The sequence below is a fragment of the Bombus impatiens genome, unplaced genomic scaffold (assembly GCF_000188095.3).
Source record: "Bombus impatiens unplaced genomic scaffold, BIMP_2.2 scf_0967, whole genome shotgun sequence".
Taxonomy (NCBI): Eukaryota; Metazoa; Arthropoda; class Insecta; order Hymenoptera; family Apidae; genus Bombus; species Bombus impatiens.
Window position 1 is genome coordinate 138690 of NT_177386.1, and position 19001 is coordinate 157690.

Genomic DNA, 19001 nt, shown 5'->3' on the forward strand with positions numbered 1-19001 from the left:
ACAGCAGTGAAATTGACTGGTTTTACAATTTTATTTTCAAATTCCTACTTCATGTTGTATTTTCTTCCGCAATGATGTAACGACTTTGGCAACGATAACCAAAAGAATAATATAATGAATTTTATTTTACTTTTTATATATTCAAACTGAAAATAATTTTGTATCAAGGCTACTTATACCAATACCAGTGAAAATGACCGGTACTTGTTAAAGTGTTAAAGGGTCCTGCAATCTGTTTATCGAACTCCAATTAACCAGTTTCCTCGTTTTCTACAACTTGCCACGCGTTTTTACAATTTTTACCGCGTATCATTCGATATGATGATATCGGTTATCAGGAAAATTCCGGATCGATCGCTAGATGCTAACACTAGCAATACCACACCAATCAAAATGACTGGTTCTACAAATTTATAAATATGCCAATCCTCGTTTATGGATCATGGTCTCAGATAGATTGATAATACCAAAAATGTACTACATAACGTGGAATTGCTTCTGTAAGAAAGTAATAAATCAATAAATATACAAATATTCTATTATTGCGTATTTTTTAAAGACCAGTCATTTTCGCTGCTGTTGGTAGAAATAGCTTCGTGTTAATTATCGATAGTTTTAATGTTAAGTCTTCCATTGTATCTAGTGCGTCGCAAAATTTCAGCAATTAGTTTATTACAAGATATTGCGCGATGAAAGAAAGAAAAAAAAAGAAACGTTGAAAGTCTCTTGTGTAAAATACGTATAGAAAAACGAAAGAAGAAATCTCGTTGTGAGATTGATTCCAATTTACGCTTCGTTTCGAACGAGCGTGGACAATTTGATCACGTGCAACGGTGAATCGAATGCCAGCGCATGCGATTACGGAAGAGTCGCATCGATAAAAAGAGCGCGAACGTGAATCGAAATTACGAAGGCTCGCGCTCAGAAACAGGCTCGTCCTAATTTTTGACCGCCGAATATGGCTGCGCTCCAGCCTAACTGGTTACTGTCCCATCGTTCTTCTCGAGGGACACGCGCGCGATATACGCGATCTGCACGCGTGACTTTGCGAGACCGCGTGCAATCAGACTCGCTGCGGGCCTCACTTTCACTCTACTCGCCGTGCAATTCGTTTTCATTGTCATCAGCGTCGCCGTCGCCAACGTATGCACAGTTTCGACGCGCTCGATCTCACCGCGAAATTCGCGAGTTCGAGGTTGAATGGGTCATGCAGATGTTCGCCTACCCATTTCTTTCTTGTGGATTCTATCGTTTCGAAAATTACAACAGCGACGGGAATTTTGTTAATTTTAATTGGACGATGGATTTGCGAAACTTCTTGCTACGTGTCGATGCTAATAAGCCGAGAATTTGGAGAATTCGTATTCGATCAAATATCTCAACAGTTCAAAGTATCATCCTTCTAGTTTCACGATCGAGTCGCTCGGTAGCAGCCGCGTTGATCAACTTCGTTTTAACTGCACCAAAATGCAGAGAAAAATGATGGGATATTTTAAACTTGCCTTGGAATATACAATATGCACAGTAAATGAACTCTGTGCGAGTGAGTTATTTGTTTCTTGAGAATGGAACATTAATCGTATACTTACGTAACGGAATTAAGAAATTGTCCAGAATTGCAGTTAACAGCTTTAGATCCTCAGTGAGAGTCGATTAATCAAGTCGTAACTTTATTCCGTGTAGCGATACATTTTATGACTCGAGGAAATGTAATGAATATTTTATAGCACTAAACACAGAACAGCGTGTTACGAGAAGTAGCAGCGGGCTGTCTTTAACAAACTTGGGATAAAACGTTTCCACAGACTGAAAAATTTCTTTGGAAAAGCTGTGTCGTTAATACGAAATTAATATAAAATTGAATAACGTTTAATTGATTTGAACAAGAAATTGAGATTGGACAAAGATCTTATATCGGTTGTATAATTATTGTACTAGCAGTAAGATAAAGGCACTTTGATTTTTATCTTTGAATTGAAATTTTATCTTGTTTCGTGTGTCATCTTAATTCAGTTGTACCGGTTGGAGATAAATATCTTCGTGTCTTTTAATTTGGTATTTAATACATCCTGCTAACGAGTAACTTGATAACGCTATTACTAGTTTCACGATTGATTTACGAAGTATAAATTCAGGTAATGTAATCTTACGAGCTATTCCAAGTATAAATTACATTTACTTGTTTTTCACTCACGATAAATTAAAGGCAAGATGGATCAGGAGACATGATTGCAACATTAAGTCTTATGGAATAACCTTGGCCTGCGTCTACGATTAATCTTTGAATCACGCAAGTTATAAAAACTTTCACGTGTCCATAAACGACAAAACATAATATCATATACAACGTCGAAGGGAAGAAAAGAAAGAAAATTTTCTCATACCTGTCCGAAGATGACAAGCCATAATTTTCTTCTTCTGTTTGAATTACGACACGAGAAAAAGGAAACGACCTTTGTACGGTCTACTAATCCTCATTGAGAATTTTACTATGGAAAATTTTCTTGTTTCGCTACAAATTTCGATATAAAGAAGATAAAACGGGAACTTCGAATATGGCACATTTTCGTCAAAATTGAATAAAGTATGGTTCTACAGCTCCTGTCGATCGTTTCGCAGATATTTTATAGGAAGGCGATGTAATGTCGAACGCAAGGATCAAGTTAGGCGTTCAAAATTCATGGAACAGTGTAAATTAAAAACCGCTTTTCCCCAAAGTACGCTGGATGTGCTTTAGATCCTCATTCGTGGTTTCCATTTAATTACGAAAATATGTTAATTTCGTTGCTAATCACCTAACGTTACGTACCACGTAAAGTCCGTATCTGATAAAGACGAAAGGAAAAAAGAAAATGAGAAGGCAACGTGACACGAAACAAAGTTAGTGGACGCTTCACGGCGTTAAGTGGCTCCCAGCGGGTTTGCCGCGGAATTCTTTTCGTTAGGTTCTTCGCACGATTCGAATGCACCGATATTAAAACTCGTTTCGCGATAGTATCTTTGCAGGATATCTCGATCGGGCGGCTCGTCGTGTCCGCTGCCATGCCAACGCCTTTAAGAGAAATTGCGCTGGTTTGTCGAAGAGTTGGTCCGCGCTAGGAGTCTGTCGAGGACTGCCTCCTCTTCTTGCGTTTCTCTCTTGAGATCTCTCTCGTATACAGGGTGTGTCAGCATATTCGTGTCCATACAATTAGCAATAAAGAGATTCTATGGGCAAAAACAAATCGAAAATGTAGAATACCATTTTTTCGTATCACGCCCCGTTTTCGAGAAAATCGAGTTCGAAAAGCGTAAACATGAACTTGGCTAATTTCCCACGAGATGGAAGTAAATCATCGAGCGGAGGTTATTCCACACGTGACAGTAAGTCGAAAATGTGGAATGAAATTTGTTCATAGGACGCTTTGTTCTTTCCTCTAACCGAGGAAAATAAATGTGAAAATTTATCATACGCGTGCACGAGATTCTTAAACACGTTTGTACTTTATTTTCTCGAAAACGACACCTTAAATCGACAAATTTTATTCCACATTTTTTATTCGTTTTCGCACTTAGAATAGCCAGCTGTCGATCGTTTAGTCGTATCCAGTCGGTAATTAGCCAAGTTTAAATATACTTGACAAACGGGAAACTCGATTTCCTCAAAAAAAAAAAAAAAAAAAAAAACCACACATGATCTGTGCTATGCTTTTAACTTCTCTTTTTCACGTGTGTAAAATCGCCTTCTTGCTGACTTCAGCATGATTGCTGGGACACACTGTATACGTCACGTATTTCGCTCGAACATCGCAGTCCACGTCGTGCACGCGACGAGATTCGACAAAGATGAAAAAAAGTATAGGTTTTCTACGATTCTCGCTTCGTTTCACGGATTGTCGGGGATTTCGCTGCGGAAAAATCGACTCGCGAGACATCACTTTCGAAAGATCGTTCGATGCTTCGAGAATTACTCTTCTGTTCTGAGAAAACGTCGTCACGGTGATGGATTAGGATCGTTTGAGTGGCCGATAAGGATACCTCGGATTATTCCTCGCGACTCCAGTAATTTGTTTCGTGTTAAGTCTCTTGCGTTAAGAGAATCGTTCTTCCGTGATGGATGTTACACCAGGGGGATGCGTCTGTGGTCGGCGTTATTGAGCAATCGGGAATTATGGGCGTTTAGCGGGTTGAATCGATTAAACGATCGTGCGCGGGTTCGTTGACAGAGACGAACGTCGTTTGGTCGACAATTATTCTTGCGTTACGTTCGTTAACTTATTGTGCCTATCTCTACGAGCACCCGTTAAATTGACGGGTAAACGAAAATACGCATTTTCTTTAAAAAATCGATTTATTCAAATTAAGTCCGAATTGAAGAATATTAGGCTTCGCGTTTAAATAAATTATTATCAAGTAAAAAGTCTTCTTTTTTTAATTATCGTGCAAATGATAACGATAATATTGACACTAGAACTACCGATAGTTAACACGAAGCTATTTCTATCAACAGCAGCGAAAATGACTGGTCTTTAAAAAATACGTAATAATAGAATATTTGTATATTTATTGATCTATTACTTTCTTACAGAAGCAATTCCACGTTATGTAGTACATTTTTGGTATTATTAATCCATCTAGGACAATGATCCCTAAACAAGGATTGACACATTTATAAAATTGTAGAACCAGGCATTTTGATTGGTATGGTAGTTCTAGTGTTAACGGTATAGGGTAATGATATTTATTGAGCACATAAAAAGATACTGTGCCCAAATTCAATTATCCTATTGTAAATAATTACAATAAGCGGAGACTGTTTACAATAATCGAAACTTTTACGAACGAAGCAAACATATAAGGATTGTTTATGAAATTAGCTAGCCCGTCAATTTGATTGGTTTCGTAGAGATAGGTATATTGCATACAAATTTCAAAAATTAGAAAGCTTAGGAAAAAATAATCGTGTGTATCTTTTGTCTCTGTGCGATTTTATCTCTGTGAATTTCATGCTTTACTCCTGTAACAAAATTAACTTCGACACCCTCGGTTCGAAACGCTCTAGTTCCCTTTAATTATTCGTTGTTTGTGTATACCTTACGAATTCGTCTCAGAGACGAGATAAAGAAAAGAGCGATAAAAAGAGAAAGGAAAAAAGAAAAATGAGCGGAAGAAATATCGTCGTTGACGGATGGCGGTATAGTAAGAGATGAGATCGGCCCAGACGAAACTTTGGCAGGCTGCCAAAGATGAAAATGGAAGCATATCTCGTCTTTCTGTGGCCGAACTGCCGGGTCGACGAACCCAGCCACACCGATCTCTCTAGTTTCTACGCCACCTTTCTCTCTCTCTTTCTCCATTTTCACAAGGGGTTAAGTCCTCTATCCTTTCTCCCTTTCTCTCTCTCTCTTTCTCTTTCTCTCTCTTCTCGATTTTGCCCGCGAGCTCGCATTTAGATTTAGAAGCATCCCTGGCCGCTCCGGAAATCCGTCGTCGCTTTCATTCCGACTGCTTCTTCACAAATGCCGCTTCAATGATTTATTCACGCCGCCAATGATCCATCTTGTCGACGAACGAAATTGCTCGAACAATACGACAAGTGTGAGGCTGTATTTTGACAGCTCAAATTTTCGTTATTAGCAGCGGCTGAAAATTTCGGATCACTTTTCCAGCTGTATCTATATTGAATCACCTGTTTATCGTGTTATTAATTTGAAGTTAACGCTGGTACGAATATGATAATGAATAATTTCATTTTCTTTACTTTGATAAATGTTTGATGGAGTTCGAGGAGCTGACTGGAGTCTAAGCTGATTCCGAGCCACTATCGAAATTCCTGGGTTCTATGGAATTTTTAGTAATTGAATAGCAAGCTGTCTATATGCAACTCTTTTCCACTACAAATTTCTTTATTTTTATACGCAACAAAGATCGAGGAATTTCTAGTAATCGAATAGGAAGCTTTTTATATGCAACTCTTTTCTACCAGAAAATCTTTTATTTTTATACACAACAAGGATCAAGGATCTTTTTTTATTTTATAATTAGAATAACGCGAACATTGAAATTGGTAATCATTTTTGATTATTTACCTTTTTTTACTAGAAAGACGACAAATGTAAATACGTTGTGTAAGCCTCTACCGATCAAACTCGATTTCGCGAAAGCTGATTCAAACAAGATCAATGAAAAGTGTATATTATCAACGAAGAAATTGTACAACGTGATAAAATTCTTTTTCGTTACGAAATAAAATAAAACTTTCTCTCTACTGAAATTAACTCGAAATGGCGGATCATCTGATAAATTCAGATAAATCCTGATAAATCCAGGAGAAAAGTTAATAAAATTCTTCAAATAAGAAATTATCTATGTGAAATGTCGTTTCACGTTTAACGCGATAAAATGACGTATGTAGCCGATATTGAACTTTCTCCATACAAATTGCTAACGTACATACTTGCACATACAAATATTCCACTTACTACTTTTTGTCCATTCAGAAAGTAGTAACAATGGCGACCGAAAGTTAACGGCGCGTGCGGTTTCAATCTGTGCTTTTTATTATTCTACAATGGAATTCGCAATATTTCTAGCGGTATTGTTGTATCTAATTTCAAGGCGAGAAAGACGAAGTATAATTACGGGCGTGTACCGTAAACGTAATTGAGGTTCTACCAGTGTCGGTGAATAAGCACAAGAGACACTATCGTAAATCCTTTTGTATCTGCGTCCTCGACCGCATAACACGTCTTTCGTTGCTCTTCCACCGTTTAAACCTTTCGCATATCGACGGATCTATCCTTTGCTTCTGTTTAAACTATCCTGTTCAACATTGTATTTAATTGAAATTAATTATAGATTATTATTGTGTTAAGTTTAATCGTGATCTCTCGTGTTATACTAATCGAGGTTGCTATGTATAATTAAAATGGAAATATGGATATAACGTATATTAGAGAGGAGTAGGGTTCGTTAACGAAATTTTTTCCCATAAGTTTGTACGCTTTCATTTCAATCGACGCAAATGGTGCGTCATGGTGCGTTTGAATTATCCAATTGCAAGTAATGCGGTGGTGATGCGATTGTTGTAAATAAATAACTTAGAACGGCAAAACAGTAATGGACGGTATATTGGAACAATCATTGTGCCTTAATATAATAAATTTTATTATAAAAAAAAGGGGAGTTTTAGAAATCGAGTAGATACGTACGTACTTTCTCATCTGACACGTCTACATTTTAAATAATAATTTTATGTTAATTTAAGTAAATCACGTTATATTTAAGTATGAGAAGAAATTAAGTTTTCCATCGTCTTCGTGCATAAAAAGAGATTGCTAAAATCAGAGTGACTTTTTCCGATTTAATAAATAAAAATATAAATCCATATAAATATCAATCCATATAAATTGTTAGTTGATCGCTGGTACCTGAATGATACGAAACGTTCAATGGTTGTACATAAAAAATGTATATAAAATAGGATATTAAATTTTATTGATTCGAAATTCTAGTGATACGAAACTAAAAAATATTTTTTTCAGTTAAGAAAAAAAAAGGAATCTGCGAACTACGATATTACATAAATCTTCGATCGCTAAAAATACTATTAACAGAAACAATTTCCACTTTGTAAAACGCGACGTGCAAACATGATGCAACAGTGTGGAAACCTCACGCGTGTAATTGATTCAAAGTTCACGAACCCAGCGAATCGCAACGAAACGGAAAAACGAATATAATTGACGATGAAAAAATTCGGAAATTTAAGAATCTCTGCGTTTTGAAACATAATCTCCACGGACGAAGACGATGTAACGCTTGAACTTGAGCAAGAAAAAGATCTGCACGTGGGCGGCGCGGCTAGAATTCTTCTGAGAGAGCGGCGATCGCGCGTAAACGAAGGATTTAGAGTGACGCGGCGACGATTCGCTACAAATAAACCGCTGGCACAGACAGTGATATGATGTCACCACCGAACGAGTACCAATGTCGTTTGCGCGTAATAAAATTTCGCGCCTAGACTCGTGTAGATCGCTGATATGTACCTACCAGGCTCTATTTGCTGGAATCTTCTGTTGCTTCACCACGAAGGAACACCTCGTTGAAACGTACGTTTCAATCGTTGAACGTAGCACCTGGCTTTAACAATATTTTATTTAACAATATTTTACAATTACAACTTCAATAAAATTAAAAATGATTTATTTTCAAAATATTTGACAAACAGAGGATTGTTTGTGTGATAAAGCAAGAATCGTTTATGTTGAAAATATTCTGGAAATAAACAATTTTCTGTACATTCGTAGAAGCTCAAGTGGCAGTTTTTTATTATATCTATATACCGGATGGTCTAGAAATCTTCACGATTTTTCAGGCGCTTCCGATAGCCGGACAAGAAAGAAGAAAAAAGGTTTCGAACGAATATTAAGCAACTTTCAACCATCTACGCATCGTGGTATTAAGAACTTCAAAAAAAGCTAAAATCTCCTTTATTTTTTAAAATGAAATACGTTTCTTTTTTTATACACCATTAGATGCATTTTGTAATTCTCCAGAAAAAGTATCCAGATATTTGGATGGAAAATTGATTAATTTAAGAGACATTTCAACGTTAATTTTGTAAAACTTATGACTCATGAAAGACAAGAAAAACATAAAAGCAGAAAAATTCTGTGTCGTCCTTGTTTTTTCGTACGAAGTTTTACATCATCAAAGTTAAAATAACTTTTAAATTAATCATTTTTCCATGTATATAAATATTTTTTTTTAAATATAGAATACATGTATATATTTTTTATATGCATGTACAATAGAATTTTTAAATTGTCTTAGTTTATAGACTATACACATTTTATTTACGTTTTATTATATTTTTATTCGTATTCTCACCGGACATATTACGAAAAATGGGATAATAGTAAATATTTATTTAAGTTTGCAATTTCTTCAGGAAGATATGTATTTTGCTTAGGTTAGGTGCTGTGCATGCACATTTGTAAAAGTGTTGCGTATTCTATACGACAGGCAGTTTCCTTTCATATTTTAACATATGCATGCATTGATGAACTTTAGTCATAGAGCTATGTAAATAACGTACATATGTAATGCAGGTAATTCTTCCACGCACGACGTTACCTATTTTCAAGTAATTACATCTTTGACCAACATGAACGTGCGACTGTAATTCTTTTCGTTTCGTAATTTCCTTCGCTGATCATCATTAAATTACAGAAGTACATTTAATGAAAAGTTGTAAGTATAAAAATGTATAGAATGCGTATAACGTGCAAAAATATCTAAAATACGTGAAGATATTCGTTGTGATATTTAGAAGATGAAATCAATGTACATGTATATCATTTAGATTTTATTCCTTCGGTTATGTCAAATATTTTACAATATTCTCAATTATTCTTTAATAATATAATATTATAAGCATAAATGTAATTAAAGAAACAGTACAATTTGAAATTATATTCATATGTCTTAGATATATTAAATGTAAAATTGATTTTACTAGAATATAGATTTACACCAACTCATTATCTATCGATAACACAAAGACGCGATTTAAATACAACTTTGAAATATAATTTTCGCAAAATTATATCTTCATAAAATTTGTCAATATCGTAACACAGAACGATATTACGATATTAAAAAACGAAGCCCGAAACTTTAGCAGCGTTTCTTCATCTTTAACAATTTCTGTTCGACACGAGCCTCGAAGTTTATTTTTCGTTGTCTATTTTTAATGCACCTATTATTTGTCAATATCACAAACCAGCAGCTATTTTTTTTTTTTTTTTTTTGAAATCTAAATTTTACATTCAGCGATGAAATGTCATCGTTTATTCTAGACGGTTTGTCAATGCGTCATCATCGAATTAGAACTGTCTCTATTCGTTGATATATGTTCGACGTGCTGAGAAAGTGTTTACCGATCGTTTGTTCGATGGGTGATCCATTCGATTTGCACTTCGATCGATCCTACGTAACACGTTCACGTAAATCTGTGTGATTAATCTCAAGTGAATGATTGTCAGTACTCGCATGGTCTATGATAGCTCATTTTCATAAGATTACGATTCGAAAGACGCACACAAGTGGCGAAACGTTAGTGGGATGTAATTTACAGATTTGAAATTCGTAATTTCCTATGTTGATTGATTGATTGATTGATTGATCGATGATGTATCACTCCTCTGCTAATGACTTATACTACCGGGATTTTTAATTTGCACATTTGTATAGACAGTTTACTGTTAAAATTACATAGAATGGTTTTAAATTGATTTGCACAGATTACAGAAATTAAAATAAACAAGAAAATGTAAAAACAGTTCGAAATTTCTAATGTATTTCCTATGGAAAATTCGTTGGAAATATCATTATCTGTGTAATAGAATATATTACTTTTAGCGGTAGAATCATTCCATTTTAATATTAAAGAAAAGTTTCAGGATAATACCAAGGAGCTAAAAAATCCTAATTATGAAATTTCTAGGGTTTCATATCGTAAACAAAGAAAGAAGAACCTGGTAGGCTCTTTTGTCATATTTTCACTTGTCAGAACAAAATAGAACGTACCTTCTATCTCCATAAATAGACCCATTTGCATATGGACAGATATATGCTAGAACGAAGAACCCCAGTCATTGAGATAACGAAGTCGTATAATTTCATTCACGAGACGAGAATTATCGCCTAACTTTTCCCTCTGAATATTTTCAAAAATATCTCGTCCCCCTTATACCAACATTATACATGCGACTTAATGGATTGTGTAGTAACAACTCACACTCGAATATAAAATAATCAGATAATTTTAGAAATGATGGATCAAGTTTATAATACAATCTACGTTGATGTGTTTATATTTGTTATATTGATGTGCCTATATTTGTTATATTCAATGTTATTTTACAATTTACAACGTATATTACATTCTAATTCAATAGTTCAAAATAGTACAAAAGGGAAAGATAAACATTCAGTGCACTTCTTTACACAAAAATGAGAATTTTCACATTCATAATGTTGGCATAAGGAAGATGATAGATATAAATAGCTTTAAAACGTTCGATGGCTAATCGGTGTTTATATCGATTTTCGTATAGTTAACGCTATTTAGAATTACATATCGGAGTAATCAAGACGATAAATTTACAATTTTACATAAAAATTTGTTACATTTACAACGATGCGTTTTTAGAGATTTAAGTAATCCAAAGTTTTCGTTTACCTTTTACTGTGATTTTTCTGGTATGTAAAATTGGTAAAAATTCATAGAAATTTGGATAATCTGCAGATTCTCTTCGTACATTCTCCATTTTAATTTCCTTCGCGGAGTCGTTAGAAATTCTAACGTTGATTACGCCGTTATCTGTTCGTTCGTTAATCCATCGTTGCGTTTACGTGCATACAAACATTGTTGGCTATTTTCACAATCTCATGCGCAAATTTACGATCCTCGGAGATTCAGCAGAGAAGATCGATTTTACCGTGCATGCTGGCTTGTTCTGGCAGCGAAAAAATTGGGTCGATGGTATTTCAGATTATTGTATAAACAAACGTGGCTGAAATGGTTTCTCAATGCTCGTTTACGTTTCGTCTCGAAAACGACTTGAAATAGATTCAGAGAACAAAAGGAAGATTCTCTGATCTGTTGATATACGTCACGCGAATTGTTTTACGATTCTCTTCGCACTTTCTCGCAAGTTAATCTAGCGCAGAATGTTTACTATTACGCAATGAATTTGTATCTTCATTCACGCTTTAGCTTTCTGTTATATATATTTTTTTTGAGAAAGTATATGTTTGTTTTATTTCTGTATTAATGAAATTTTGTGAGTTGAAAGCGAAATCGAAGCAAAGACACTATACCTAAAACTAAGTACAATTCGTTCGAATATACAGTGTCATATTTTTTTTATCGCCATCACATTTGAATACAAAAGACAGATAATACAGGCTATACGATCCTATGTAACATATATACAGGGTGGTTGGTAACTGGTAGTACAAACGGAAAGGGGGTGATTCTACGCGAAAAAAGAAGTCGAAAATTTTTTTTTTTAATTTTTCCATCGAGACAACGATCTACAGTGAGATCCGTTATAACGAGACGCGATAAAGTGCACGCGTACCGAACGACAATTCAAAGTCGATTTTCTCGAAAACAAAGCCTCGAACGAAAAATGTTTATTCTATATTTTCGACTTCTTTTTTCTTGTAGAATCACCCCCTTTCCGCTCGTACCACCAGTTACCAACCACCCTGTATATAACGCCCGATGAAGATTTTTATATTTATATACTGAATTATTACAATTTAAAGATTTTAGGTACGATTTACATCCAATAAGAATTGAGGCCTAATAATTCATCAACGAAGTAACCAGCTTTTTCAAAGATGAAATTAAACTGATTGCAAGTGAGAGTTCGACAATTCAAGCGTCAGACTATTAAAGATAATCAAATAACGCAACTTCTCGTCGTTAAAAAGAAATAAGTACCACGCGAACAAGTTGTTAATGACACACGACTCCATAGCTTCGATAATGATTCACGTAACGACGATTTATATCCGTCTCTTCCTAGCACGGTAGAAAAACGTCGAACAATGACGCGTTAAATAGCAAGAAATATATATAATAGCTTGTTTACGTTTTCGGCCCAAAATTCTCGAACGTAAATCGTAGGTGAAGGGGTTAATAACGACGTAAAATTTCAATTCTTTCGTGTGATAGATCATCATCTTACGATATAAGTATATTAACGATATACAAATTATCATCAATCGTTAAAATTATCAAATATAATAGAAACTATATGAACCTGAAACGATCGATTGGAAACAAAAAGCATGATCCTCGTAGAGTTTCAACGAGGTCGTTCTACGGCTCAATGAAATCTTGTTCCCATTTTCCGAGTGCATCTGACGACTAGCCAGTTTTCAGGTGATCTCTTGTGAGATTTCCTAAAATGGTAGTGACGACTCGTTTAGTACTACGCGTCTCGAGGTATGATCATTACCTTATACGAACTTTACAACAGTGAATTGCTAACAAATTATTTATTTTTAATTGCTAACATATTATTTATCTGTATGTAACGTATGTGTCTCTTATTATTGAAATTGACTATCGAACATAACACTTCTTTTCCTTCTGTTTGTCTTTCATCTAGAGCGGAGAATGGCTGAGATTAAAAGTTCTGGAGGTTCAACCAGAACTAACGAAGCTCGGTGCCACGGTGGAGGAGGCTACCGAGCTTTCGAATGCACACGACGAAGTTTTGCTTCGATTACAGGTAAATAAAATACATCTGATTAGTACAAATTCATTTTTTCTTCACTTTGTATATCGATATTTCCCTTATAATTTATTTATTATCGACATTAAAATCGTTGCCAAAATTACGAAGATAAGAAAATTACGGAAGCATAGTAAAATAACGAAGAAGAAAAAGTTATGAAGAGAGGCTCGATGTATATATTAGGTCGTTCGGAAAGTTTCTTTCATTTTATAAAAAAAATAACGGATGCACGACATTTTTCGTTTTATATTATTTTATCGAATTACGTATGATCCATTTTGTTCTATCAAGATAAAGATCACAACGTTTGACAGATTAGGTTTCATGTTTGTATAAAGATGCGTCCTTGTAAAAGACGTGTCTGTAAAAAGAAGATACTTTTCGGACAACCTAATATTTTATTTGATGCTGCATATTTTGTACTTTTGAAATATTACTGCTATCTTTTTAATTTCTTATTTCTTATTTAAATACTGCGTATTGGAGAAAATTAAAATTATACGATTTTCACGTATATTGTTCTTTCGTTTCTGAAGTGTACCGTGATATATTGTATATAGATTCGATTCTATTAAATACAAAACAGATATTTCAGAAAGATCTCAACGAATAAAATATAACGAATTTTTGATAAAAGAGCAAACAGAGCCCGGTAGAGGAATTGCTCCGGCAGGCTGATCAATTGATCTCGAACCAAAGGCCAAGAGCGGAAGTGTACGCCGCGATGGCGGAAACGTTGGGCCAAGCTTGGCGCGACGTGAACGAGCTTTTGGAACGTCGAAAACAGATCCTCGATTCTAACGTGTTGTTTCAATGGTTCGTAAAATTAGCTACTTCAAGAACTTGTTTATGCACGCAAGTCCTAGTTAATCTGCATATATTTATATACGAAATCTGACATAGTCAGCTGGACTTTAAATAAAAAAAAAAAAAAAAAAAAAAAAGAAAAAAAAAAAATAGTAGAATATCAGAAAACTTTTTGAGGATCAAAGATCGTCAATATAATACTTTTGGTGTGATATTGGCAGTTAAATTGATTCTAGTCTTTCTATAAATCTTTCGATTTTGTTTAAAAATCTGCCCTTCCTATATAAATGTAATTAAATTTAATAGAACGACAATTATTTTGGACAACACATCTTTTTCTAAATCTGTCGATTTTGTTTAAAAATCTGCCCTTCCTATATAAATGTAATTAAATTTAATAGAACGACAATTATTTTGGACAACACATCTTTTTCTAAATCTTTCGATTTTATTGGAAAATAAGATAAAATCTTGCCTTGTTACACGAATGCAATGAAATCTAATAGAATGACAAATATTTTTGACGATCTATAGTCGAGCGGAGGAATGTCGAGAAAGTATGAAAGCTCTTGAGATGGCATGCAACGACACGTTGCTGCCGATCGAGATCGAGGCGGTAAAGAATTTCTTGTCGAAAATCCATGATCTTCGAAAGAACATGCTCGAGGCGTTGATGGGCGCGCTGCAAGAGGGAAAGAGTCTACTGGATCGGCTGAAGGAGATCGCGAACGAAGGCTCCCTGGATTCCAGACCGGATAGAATTAAGCTGGAAGCTGATCACGGTGAGCGGTTATAGTTAATGTTTTCTTTGGAAAAACGGTTAATTATATTCAATGTCACAGTTTTCTTCGCGCACTCCCTTTCGCTTTTAATCGATGACATAACTGTGGTGTGTTCCTTTCGCTCCGTTTCGGTATGCGTGCCCGTGTCCTTGAAACATCCAATCAATTATCTTACCACCATCGAACTTCCTTTTTTAGATAAGGCTCGTTAATATTACGATAATCTATATCTTTGTTTTAAAAGGAAAACAAAATCTAGAAACACCATCCAAGATCTCTATATCTTTTGAAGATGTTCATCTTTCGTTGAGTTGAAGTATTTTTCAAATTTTTAATTTTAGAGATATCCCTTTTGTTAATAATTGGAATTCTGGTACAGAGATTGCAGTTATAACGTAAAAATATTTTGGAAATATTTTGGAAATGTGTTTTTGGTATATGTTATAGGTAGGTGTATGTAGTAAGAGGAAATCGTTTTGTTTATTCTTTTACAGCGGTATTGAAAGTCGAGAAATGGTTGGAAGAGCTTCACGATAGGAGACGGCTGATCGAAGCGTCGTTTCGTAGCAGAAAGACACAATTGGAGCAGTGCCTGGCTTTAGCTCTGTTAGCGACCGATCTACGTGATCTCGAAGAGATCTTAAACGACAGAATCGCTGCTTTGTCGAGCAGCTGCGATCAGCTGGGAGATTCCGCATCGAGCGCGGAATTGCTCCTGTTCGAACTGAAAAAGTTACAAGCTGAGGCTAAGGTACCACATGATTGTTATATCTTAAGTCTAACTGTTCTAACTATCTGATCTAATCTTCTTATTTATTGGATATATTACCCTAAACGCGATAGAGAATTCTTAAACTAGAACTATAATTTTTTTTGTGACATTGCAAATAAATAAACTTTTCATAGCATTTTTAGGGTATTTATCTCTGTTATACATTGTTTTATTAGGTTGTCCGAGAAGTCTCTTCCATTTTATAAGGAAATAGTAGACGCACAATGTTTATTGAATTATGCACGAACATAATAATAGAAATATAGAAATAAATTGTTGTTCATCTATTGTCGCCTTATGAAACGAGAGAAACTTTTCGGACAACCTAATAATACATACTGAGTATTGCACGTATTATTATTTTATATTATATTATTGCATGTTTAGGAACAATGTCTATGATATTGCAAATGAAATTTTAAATTAACCTTTTACAGCATACTTTTTAATATTTGTTACATTTTCAATTTTAACGTTAACATTTTAAATTAACATTTTACAGCATACTTTTTAATATTTATCCTAGTTCGATAGATATTCGGCACATTTGGAATAGAAATGAGCGGATGTAGTAATAAAACGACAATTCTCAAAGTGCTATTACAGGATACTTAGGTTTAAGTACTTTTATTAAAAAATTGGTCGACATATTTTACATAGGAATTTCAAGACAGATCGATCAAAATAACGAAGTCAACCGAACGATTAGTGTCATCGGGACACTTTGCCGGTGAACAGGCGACAGAACAAGCTTACGCGATCCTTGGCGCCGCGGCTGATTATGTCAACGATTTGGATCAGTACGAGGCGTTGTTGAATAGAGCGGTGGCCTTCTTCGATTCGGCGAGATCGGTGAGCATTGACCTTTTAAATTTGTCCTATTTGATATTCCCATTATATCCAATTCATTGGCAATAAAATAAAATTTATTATTTACTCGTAAAAAATAATCTAGTACAATAAATTAAAAACAATTTTGCTGATTTTGTATCATTGATAAATAAATATTCCAACAATAATAAATACATCGAATATTATACATTATAAAAAGACGGAATCTAAAGATTTAAAAAAATGTAAATTACGAGCTTCGAATTTTTAATTTGTTCTATTATAAAAATGTCAGTGTGGAAAACGAGGATATCGAAGTTTGTGATTCTTATTTCGAAGGCAATTACAAAGTTAGATCAGTTGGAAATTCAGCTGGTGACGACGGAGCATCCCCCATATTCGACGAAATTAGCTCGTTTCCATGCTCAGACCGTCGCCACCATCGAGGACGTCACCGCGAAACCTTTGGCGGAAGGATACGCCCTTCTAGATGTCACAGGAAGAGGAGCGCCAGGAGCTGAGGTTAGATTCACAGATTAATAGCGACAACTTAATTGTAGTAGACCGGTTGGCATGCATAGTCAATGAAATCGTTCGATTCAATGAATGATTTCTAGTATTCACCTTCGTATGATCGAGAGCTCCATTCTTTATAGAATTGAAATCAGATGTACTTACAATTTATTGGAGTATTTACAATTTTTGCAAATTTAACTAGCAAACAACAAGTTTCTCCGCGAAAATTACAGTCAAGATATCGTTATCTGAAATTTTTAAAATTTTCAGAAGTTTTATTTAAAATCTTCCGCGAATTTGAAATAAAAGTATGTTAATATAAAAGTAATTATAATTGTCGAGAATATAAATTTTAATTTAAATTTAAATACCTTTGAAATTGCTACATATTTTCCTAATTACTAAGTTTCAGTAGTTTAAGGAGCGAGATACTAAGAGTATCTTCTGTTTCGTGGCCATAAATATACTAGAAATATATATAATTTTCGAGAACAGTCAACTTGAAGTTTTAGTTTCATTTAAATAATATCGAAATTATTACGCGTTTCTCCGATTAGCGGATTTCCTCGGGAAGTGAAACTTCGAGAGCAGTTTCTCCTATTGCAACAATGAAATCGAAAAGATATTAACAAAAGTGCTTCCAGTTTCCGAGAAATTAAATTTCAATTTTACCTAAATTTAAATCCAATAACGAAATAATTACATATTCTTCCAATTACAGAGTTTCAATTTCTCAGGGAGTGAAACTCCATTCAACGCCTATACATTTTGTAATTCTGCGACGAAAATAATATTAATAGATCGACATAAATTTCAGTTTCACTTTAATTTCAATATAATATCGAGACAATTATTAGGTTGTCCGAAAAGTTTCTTTCGTTTTTTCGGAAAATAATAAACGCACAACTTTTTTCTTTTATATTATTTCGTCGAATTACGTACCATTTTATTCTGTTGAAATAAACGCTGCGACATTTCACAGACTTGGTTTCACGTTTGTATGAAGGTGCACTGTTGTAAAAAAACACGTTTGTGTAAGAAAGATACTTATCGAACAACCTAATACATGGCCTGTTAATTTGTCAAGTTTCAAGCTTCTTTTCTAATTCTTCAGGGTGTGAAACGAGTGGTGGAGGAACTGGAAAATCGGAAGATCCGTTTGATGGAGAGGTGCACAGCTCACGAGAAGGAGAACCTCGAGATATCGAGGATCATAAATACGTTCTTAGACAAGCACGACGAGCTAAGAAAGTGGTTAATGAGCATACCCGAAGCGTTTCTCCAGGGTCACCAAGACATGGGCAGCGACGTGCCAATGGCGGAGGATTTCTGTCGGCTGCATCGTCAGCTGTTGAACGATCTCGAACGAAGGACCGACGAAGTGGACCATTTAGAGTTCGAAATTTTACCAATTCGGGAACGATTGGAAGAAACGCAGAAATTAGAACTACAGTCGAAAGTGGAGGAATTAAGAAATTCCTGGTCAAAGACGAAAGAGCTGGTAGCGAGTAGAATCGATCTGGGATCGCTTTATTTGCAATTCCATATGGCAGTTGAGGAACTAACGAGGGAAATTGAGTCGATCGAAAGCGAATTGAAGAGACAAACGGATGTTTTGGACGAGAGGAAGATCGAACAGCTTGGAAGACGTTGGAAAGATCTTCAGCCGCTTTACGTCAACCTGACTAACACTGGCAAAGCGTTTCTGGACGCTGCTATCAAGGTGTGACATTAATTTCCTATTATCGAATTTATATAGGTTGTTAATATTTAATAGAATCACGAGAATAATCAAAATGGTGAATTCGTGACTTCTCATTAAAATTTTACGAACTTAGAACCGTGTACTTTTAGAGACTTGAACGACTTTTTGCAAGGTATATGGATAGAAGCGAATTTTTCTTTTAGTATTAGATTAGATTCGATTGAATTAGCCATTGTTGTTATACAATATGGATGATATTTACTGGTACAAATATGATTAGTGGCGAT

General features: G+C 34.9%; 1 protein-coding gene across 9 annotated transcripts in view; it reads left to right on the forward strand.

Moving 5' to 3' along the window:
- LOC105681464 (titin) overlaps positions 1-19001 on the forward strand; it is an 81469-nt gene that overhangs the window by 22307 nt on the left and 40161 nt on the right. For all 9 annotated transcript variants that reach the window (XR_001102639.3, XM_033323401.1, XM_012391177.3 and 6 more), the window contains 7 exons: positions 13173-13295; positions 13939-14117; positions 14643-14890; positions 15385-15641; positions 16323-16514; positions 16833-17015; positions 18124-18732. Coding sequence is in view for 8 of the 9 variants with exons in the window: in XM_033323401.1 (XP_033179292.1) it covers positions 13173-13295; positions 13939-14117; positions 14643-14890; positions 15385-15641; positions 16323-16514; positions 16833-17015; positions 18124-18732 (1791 nt within the window). In the remaining variant the exon portion in view is untranslated. The remainder of the gene's footprint in view (positions 1-13172; positions 13296-13938; positions 14118-14642; positions 14891-15384; positions 15642-16322; positions 16515-16832; positions 17016-18123; positions 18733-19001) is intronic.